The sequence below is a fragment of the Colossoma macropomum genome, unplaced genomic scaffold (assembly GCF_904425465.1).
Source record: "Colossoma macropomum unplaced genomic scaffold, Colossoma_macropomum, whole genome shotgun sequence".
Lineage (NCBI taxonomy): Eukaryota > Metazoa > Chordata > Actinopteri > Characiformes > Serrasalmidae > Colossoma > Colossoma macropomum.
The window spans coordinates 10417490-10426572 of NW_023494786.1; the positions used below are offsets into that span (position 1 = coordinate 10417490).

Genomic DNA, 9083 nt, shown 5'->3' on the forward strand with positions numbered 1-9083 from the left:
CTGGCTCCACGGCTGGTGCGCCCTCAACGGCTTGGGCTACGTGGACAACTGGTCCTCGTTTTGGGAACAGCCAGCGCTCTACTGGAGGGATGGCCTCCACCCTATTCGCCTGGGATCTGTTGTTCTCTCACAGAACATTGAGAGGGCCATCCGCTGACTTCAGAGTGAAGGCCACATAAGTAGCGCCAAAAATAGAAATGCTACAGCTTATAATAGTAGTGTTACTGCTGAAAATAATGCGATTGCTAGCATTTATACTGTAAATAGAGCAAGTGCTAATACAAATACTTATTCTATAAATACAAATGCTCAAAGGTTTCTCCCAATAGAGACTGGGTCTGTTCCCCGAATAAAACAAAGCATCAAAAAGCCTCGAAAAGTTTGCTTTAGTAACTTGATTAATATCAGACCAGTTATACCAGTTTGCAGTGACAGCACATTTGGTCTAAAACTAGGATTGATTAACATAAGATCCCTCACATCTAACGCTGTCGTTGTAAATGAAATTATTACCGATCATGATTTTGATGCTCTGTGCCTCACAGAAACGTGGATTTGACCGGATGACTACTTTAGTCTAAACGAAGCCACACCCCCAGGCTACAGCTATGCACATAGCCCTCATTTAAACGGCCAAGGTGGAGGTATAGCAACCATCCATACTAAAGCTTTAGGCGTGAGCCAGAAAGTAGGCTATGAATTCTCTTCTTTTGAAGTTCTTTTACTAAATATACATGATCAAGGAACAAATAAAAATTCCTTGTCATTAATTACAATTTACAGGCTTCCAGGGCCGATTCTCAGTTCTTATAGGAATTCTCTGAGTTTCTATCAAGTCTAATAACACTTTCAAATAAAATTATAGTTGTTGGAGATTTTAATATCCACTTTGACAATCCTCAAGATGCACTAAGTAAGGTATTTATATCTATCATAGACTCCATAGGTTTCACCCAAATCATAAAGGGGCCCACACACTACCACAACCACACTCTAGACTTAATACTAGACTTTGTTGTAGACATAGATAACTTAGCCATTCTCCCTCAGAGCACAGCAGTCTCAGATCATTACTTAATCTCATACGAAATTCACTTTAGTGGTAATAAGCGTTCATCACCATGCTATCGTGTTAAGTGGACTATAACTTCCTACACAGCTAGCTAGTTTATTAGAAACATTCCTCAATTATCAGCTTCTGTCAGCTGTCCATTTAATCCTACCGAGTTAGATATTATGACCAAGCTCTTAGAGGATAATTTTCGATCTACTCTAGAAAGTGTGGCTCCATAAAAAAGTAAAATAGTAAGGCAGAAAAAACTCGCTCACACTCAGGCTTTAAAACAGTCTGCCAGACAACTAGAGTGAAAATGGCGCCTGACTAAGCTAAAAGTGTTCCAGTCCGCCTGGAAGGAGAGCCTTATAGACTATAGAAGAGCACTTGCTACAGCACGCTCAGCCTATCTCTCCTCTTATATAGATTACTTTTCAGCACAATTTCTAAAATAACAGAGAACAAACATTTAGTGAACCCCAGATGCCATTAGCCTATAGCAGCAATGATTTTATGAACTTCTTTAGTGATAAAATTGAAAAAATTAGGCAGAAAATTCAGAATGCACAATTAAGCTCTACAAACCTGCTTCCCCATAATGCCAGCCTCAATCTTGAGAATATTATAATCCCTGCAGAGAGGCTTGAATCATTTACTTTACTTCAACAAAATGAACTAGTTAAAATCGTTTTTTCCACAAAATCATCTACTTGTATGTTAGATCCAATTCCTACAGGTATACTCAAGGACATTTTGCCAGAAATAACCAAGCCTATTCTGTCAGCAATAAACTCCTCTCTTAGCCTTGGATACATCTCAAAAACTCGTAAACTAGCAGTAATTAGACCACTGATTAAGAAAGCTAACCTTGATCCCTGCGAACTATCAAATTATAGACCTATGTTGAATCTCCCCTTTATATCTAAGATCTTGGAAAAAGTTGTAGCAAAACAATTAAGCTCCTATTTGCATAGGAATCAAATGCATGAAAATTTTCAATCTGGCTTTAGGCCACATCATAGTACAGAGACAGCACTAGTAAAAAAAATTGTAAATGATTTATTACTATTCTCTGACCAAGAAAATGTGTCCTTGTTAGTTCTCCTCAATCTTAGTGTGGCATTTGATACAATGGACCATGCTATCTTACTAGATAGACTAGAAAACCATGTTGATTGAGGACTGTATAAAAGACATAAAAGACTGGATGTCTTTTATGGCTCCACCTCTATCCCTTAGAACTATGTTTTTACAAAGACTATAAATACATGATGAATGTGATACTAAGCCTTGTGCTCCCTGCATCTGTTGTGTGATTTTATTTTTTACAGTTTTTGTTCTACGGTGGTTGACTTGTATAATCTTAATACTTTTTTTTTTAAAAATGCAGAGTTTTGTTGTTAACAGTAGCTCAAGCAATAATCTTTTAACAGAATTGTCAAGATCTTTATTTGTAAAGATGACGGTGATGCAGGTTCTGGTGGGGATTTTCCTCTGTGTAAACTGCCTGATGATATTCACCTTTCTGAAAAAGGAGGTGATCTGTCCTTCAACGCACATATAAATAATATTACTAGAACAGCCTTCTTGCATCTCCGCAATATTTCTAAATTAAGAAATGCATTATCTCTACAGGATGCAGAAAAGTTAGTTCATGCATTTATTACTTGAAGGCTAGATTACTGTAATGCCCTGCTGGCTGGATGTCCCAGCAAAAGCTTAACAAGCTTCAGCTAGTTCAGAATGCTGCAGCCAGAGTTCTTACAAGAACCAGAAAGTTTGACCATATCAGCCCAGTTTTATTAACCTTACACTGGATACCAGTTAAATTTCGCATCGATTATAAAATTCTCTTACTGACTTACAAAGCCCTAAACAGACACCCCTCAGTGCCTGAGTGAACTTCTCTCCCACTATGAACCATCACACCTACTTAGATCACAAGGTGCTGGCTTACTATTAGTAACTAGAATTAATAAAGTCACGTTAGGGGGGAGAGCCTATTCATACAAAGCCCCCCAGCTTTGGCATAATCTTCCTATTAATGTTCGGGACTCACAGACACAGCCTCAGTGTTTAAGTCTAGGCTAAAAACGTACTTGTATAGTCAAGCCTTTGGTAATTAGTTTTCCCTGTCAGTTCTATACCTGCCAGAGTCTCTGCTGCTCTGCTAACACTGTAATTTGTGATCAGTCACCCATTACAGAACTGACTCTCTGTGTGTTTTTCCTTTCTTTCTTTTCTTTGCCGAGTTGAACAGCTGCCCATCCTGTGCATTCTGATGCTGCTGCCTCTTCTGCCTTGATCGGGTGTCACTGCTCGCCAGCCCTCTGGACCGCCTTGATCACCATTGAGCTTCTTGCTGTACAACGCCGTGCAAACCTCACCCTCACACCCTGACCCCACTGATGCTACTGCTGTTGCTGCATGAACTAAACTAATCAAAATGAATCATTTGCTCCAACTGTTTTCCCCATTTTTGTACTATAATACTTTATACTAACAATGTTTACAATCCGTTGTCGACCAGAGGAGGATGGGTTCCCCTTCTGAATGTTGGTTCCTCTCTCTTTCTTCCTGTTTCTCCCTAGGGAGTTTTTCCTTGCCACTGTCGCCTCAGCTGACTCAGAGAGACGTTGAAGAAGTCAGTTAGGACATCTGCAAGCTGGTCAAAACATCCCCTGAGCACCCAGCCAGGTATGTTGTCAAGGCCAGCAGCCTGACCTGAGTGCACTGCCACATACTGTGTCTCTTAGGCATCTAGAAAGTTTCTGTGGATTCTCTGTGCATAGTTGCGCTTTGCCTCTCTGATAGCCTGGGAAATGTTGGCTCTTGCTGTTCTGAGAGCTGCCTTGTCATTTGTCACTTGAAGGCAGCATGCCGGGTTTTTTTAGCAGGGCAGCTCTGAAGTCATCCACAGCTTCTGGTTAGCATGTGTGGTGATGGTCTTGAAGGAAGTCACATCATCTATGCACTTGCAAATGTAGCCAGTTATTGATGTTGTATATTCCTCTAAATTTGTTGATCTATTAAATGTACCAGCCACCTTGAAAACATTCCAGTCTCTGTGCCCAAAACAGTCCTGAAGAGCCGAGATGGCCTCCTCAGACCAGGTTCCCACCTGTTTCAGAACTGGCTTGGCTCTGTTGGCACAGTGAGCTATTAGCCCCACTAGCTGTATGGCCACGTCTGACTTGCTGTCAGTCAGCCATGTCTCTGCAAAAAAGGTGAGGCGATCCAGTTTATTGTGAAAAGAGCAGACGTTGGAGAGGAGAAGAGATGGCAGAGCTAGGCGGCTAGGGTTAGTTTTTAACCTAGCTTGAGTCCCAGAGTGTTTACCGCATTTCTGCTTTCTGTCACATAGTTTTACACGCATCCCAGTCAGTGGCATCTCACAGTCCCGAGGCCTGGTTCGCAAAACAGCGCGAGGTCGCCCAGCGCCTCCAACAGTCCAACATTTATTACAGCGAAACTCTGCTTACAATATCAAGCAGGGTCTGGCAATGAAAGACATCACCAGTTCATCAGTGTTTCTGATGCAAATCTTGAACAGAATTGTTTAAGATAACAGACTACACTACATAAAAGCACCATGTTGTGAGGACTCAAAGCAGCCGTTACATCAGAAACATGCTGCTGCCTCTTGCCATGATATTTATTTTGTTTCTGTGTGCTAAAATTAGCATGGTGGCAAGTTCAATGTAATTTCTAACCTCAGTAGCATAGTATTATAAACAGGAAAGTCTGCAATATATAATGACTCTTAAAGTATGCTGCAATTTCTCATTAGGTTGCATTGGATTTTTGCCAACATTTTGTTTTACCGCTTCACACTTGCCACAAAAGGATGCCCTGTAAACAGAGCATAGATGTCAATAGACAAGAGCTATTGAAAGGCAAAAACGCAGTGTAAAATAACATTTAAATTGTTATTAAATTATTAATCAAAGTTTTTGCTATCCTATTGTTTTAGCAAAATGAAGTAACACAGGCTCCACCTCCATACCTTTTCAAAGACTATAAATACATGATTAATGTGATCATAAGCTTTGTGTTTCCTGGATCTGTTGTATGTTTTTATTCTATAGTGGTTTGCTTGTGTATTTGTTTAATCAACTGTAATATCTTTTTTTCCAAAAATGCAGAGCTCGGTGGATAATAGTAGTTCAAGTACTAATCTGTTAACAGAATTGCCAAGATCTTTATTTGTGAAGATGACGTTGGTGCAGGTACTGGTGGGGATTTTTCTCTATGTGAACTGTCTGATGATATTCACCTTTTTGAAAATGGCAGTGTTCAGGGAGGACAATCGCTACATTTTGTTTGGGCAAACCCTATTTGTTGACTCTACTCTCATGGTTTTATCTGATGTGCTGATGATTTTAAATTTATACCAGTACCACTTCCATGTAATCCCTTGTATTATTGTGTGTACATTTGCAACTATTTTTACCATTTGTACTCCACTGACTCTTGTGGCAATGTGTCTGGAGCGCTATGTTGCTATATGCATGCCTTTAAGACATGCTGACATCTCCACCAGCAGGAATAGATGTTTTGGATTTCTGATCATATGGGGTATGAGCTCCATAGTTCCATTGTTCACTGTTATAGCGTATATCTCTGTAGTTCCTCCTGCTGCTCTGTTCTCCTATACTGTCTGTAGTGCAGAGTTAATGATGGGAGAAGAGTGGCAGGCACAAACACGTGCTACAATTTTGCAGATCCTTTTCCTCTTTATGATCCTCATTATTGTCTTCACTTACATCAAGATAATGATTGCAGCCAGAGCTGCCTCCTCTGAGAATAAGAAATCAACCAACAAGAGTCTCAGAACTGTGATCCTTCATGCCTTTCAGCTGTTTCTATGTATTATGCAATTTTTAACCCCATATATAGAAATGGCATTTTGGAAGGTTGAATTTCAGGTGTTTGATAATGTAAGATATACTAATTTTGTTGTTTTTATTATTGCACCACGTTGTCTTAGCCCATTGATTTATGGTCTCAGAGATGAAAAGTTTTTTCTTGTTTTGAGACATAATGCTAAATGTGGTTTCACAGTTTTTTCTCAAGTTTATTCAGAGATGGGAAGGTAAGACTTAACTCAAAATAAATGCAACAAATTTTATAAAGAGCTCAATATCATAGTTTATTCACTGTGCTTTGTCACTCATTAATGAGATTTATTGAATCAGTACAATAATGAAAATACCAAACTCCTCACTTAATGCTAACCATCTTCTATTTCTTTGGTAATTTATGCTACAATGTAAAATCTAGTTTCACAGATCCAATTTAAGATTAGGTTGTTTTCAGACTTTGCAAGCTTTATAAGGTGACAAAAAACTGTGTTTTGATTTTCTTCTAAACTGTATTTTGGGGGGGGTATATGTTTGTTTTCTTGCTTACCAGGTGTAACTATAATTAACATTCAGAAAGAATGATTAAAATATATATGTAATATATATTTTACACATAATACAATATACAAAATACATTATAATACAATGCTTCTCAAAGCAAAATTTTACAGATGTTTTTTAAACATTTTAAACATCTTAAAATCACAATGGTTAGAAACACGGTCAACAGTTTCATTACTAGGAAAGCTCCTCTGGTGTAGGGGTGTGATGCCTTGACAAATGTAGAAGTGTGTCCATCGTCTTTAAATCTTTGGCATTGTTGGTCCTGATGCCATGCTGGACAGTCACATTGTAGTCCATGTTTCGTGAGATCTCTTTTTCTACAAAGGACAGTGCTGCAAAATCTGCATGACTGCTAGGTCACTGAAAGGAGAAAAAACAAAGAAATAAAACTATCGTCTGTATTCAAACAAGTAATCAAATCAGGGTGGAAAAGACCTACACAGTAAGATGTGAATTTACTACAAAAATGTTCACACTACAGGATATTGTCTCCAATATTGCACACTCAAACTGCTGAATAATTAACTAGTGCAGAAAACTGAACCATATATTTTAGTGAAGTGAAAAAGTAGCAAAATTAACTAAGGCCATACCAAAGAACTAAAGCATACTATAGTGAAGGAAATAATTCAATAGCTGTTTGTGTTCATGGACTTTGGAACCCCTGAAGTTGTCTTAGCCACTTCTGGACACTCCATTTACAAAGTCCTAGAAATGACACTCAATGCAGCTTAGAAATATCAGAAAAAATGAAAAGAAAAACAAAAAGTACAAGTATCATCCTTACTAGCTGGAAATGTACATAACATGCTACATATCATTACTGAACAAGGACACACAGTGTCATTAGTTGGGTTGCACATTTTGGCATATTGAATAAAAAAGATTACATGAAAATGGCAAATTATTGAATAGAAATGAATGTACAACTTTGTATGCTTTCTAAAGATTATATTTTCACAATTTACAAGGAACTATGTACAGGATTTTGTCAGAGGTGTGTAAAGCTACCGTACCCCATACTCAAGTAAAAAGTATTACCATAACATAAAAAGTTACTCCAATGAAATGATGACTCAATCAGAAGCCTAGCCTACAAAAACACACTTTGAAAAGTATGAGTAAAAGATATCAGTATATTTCAACGAGAACCACCAAAATTGAGCATTTATTGCAGGACTGCAGCTGAATTTAATACATTCAGTATTTATCAGTTTTGTGCTATTTTCTTTTTAAGACTCCTTTTGGTCCAAAATAAAATGTTAAAGCTCCAAAATGAGAGGTTTGAGCAGCAGTAAAGCAGCCCAGATGCTGAACCAACAGAATGAAAACTAAAATTAAGATTTCAATATGAAGTGAAGGTGAATAAAACATGGATTGCTTTATTAACATGCAAGCTATTTGAGTGACTGTCATGTAAATTTACACAAATAATTGCAAATCCATACACTTCTTTTACACTCTTACTAACTAAAACTGACTGGCTAACCTTCAAACAGCTCATTAAATAGTGAAGCTAGAAGCATAGATTGAGAGAGAAAATTAAAATTATTATTAACCTTCATGCTTGGTTTCAGGAAGTTAAGTCTGACCTTATGCTAGCTAGCTAAGAAACTTACGCTCACTTTACTTTAAGGCTATGATAAAAATCACAGTACAGTTTGAGAGTTTTATTAACACAATTGACAGTCAGTACAGAGTTCCATTAGGTTGTACTTCATTTTACTTCACAAAACATAAACTCCCTCAATGTGTTATTTGAATCGATGAATTTACTGAACCAACACAAATGCATTGGAATTGCTGAGAAAATATAGAGATTATTATTGTGATTAGTTGGATCAGGTGTGTAGGGAGCAGGAAAACACTAAATTGTGCAGGGCAGGGGGTTCTCCTGGACCAGGGTTGGGGACCCCTGAGTTAATCCTGTTATTATCATAGTCATTAAAGTGCATCTAAAAAAAAGGCACAGTGTATTACAGTGTATGCTTAGTTGGTATGCTAAGCATGAATTTGAGTACACTGTAGTACAAGACAGAACAAAAATAGTTCTGTAAAAATACTTGATTGAACAATATTGATAAATATACTAATTACATAACAAGGACACGATTACTACTGCAAAAATAATTTTAGCTTTTAACTTTGAATGTAAAACCCCATTTTCAAAAAAGTTGGGATATGAAGTTGGGAAAATATATGTCCATTTTGAATTTGATGCCAACAACATGTTTCAAAAAAGATGGGACGGGACAACAAAAGGCTGGTAAAGTTATGTAATGCTAAAAAAAAAACACCTGGTGGTTGATTGGCAACAGGTCAGTAACATGACTGGGTATGAAATGAGCATCTCAGAGAGGCTGAGTCTTTCAGAAGTAAAGATGGGGAGGGGTTCACCACTCTATAGAAGACTGCGCAGGCAAATAGTGCAACAATTCAAGAATAACATTTCTCAACGTAAAATAGCAAATAATTTTTGCTTTTCATCATCTATAGTACATAATATCATCAACTGAGTCAGAGAATCTGGAGAAATCTCTTTATGCAAGGAACAAGACCAAAAAACAGTATTTGCTGGCCATGATCTTTAGGCCCTCAGG

General features: G+C 37.8%; 1 protein-coding gene across 1 annotated transcript; it reads left to right on the top strand.

Annotated features, from left to right (window-relative positions):
* The first annotated feature begins 5193 nt into the window (after nt 1-5193).
* On the top strand, nt 5194-6238 carry LOC118797677 (odorant receptor 131-2-like). Its single transcript, XM_036556956.1, has one exon. The coding sequence runs from the start codon at nt 5194-5196 to the stop codon at nt 6151-6153; it is 960 nt and encodes a 319-aa protein (XP_036412849.1). The 3' UTR covers nt 6154-6238.
* The last annotated feature ends 2845 nt before the right edge of the window (nt 6239-9083 follow it).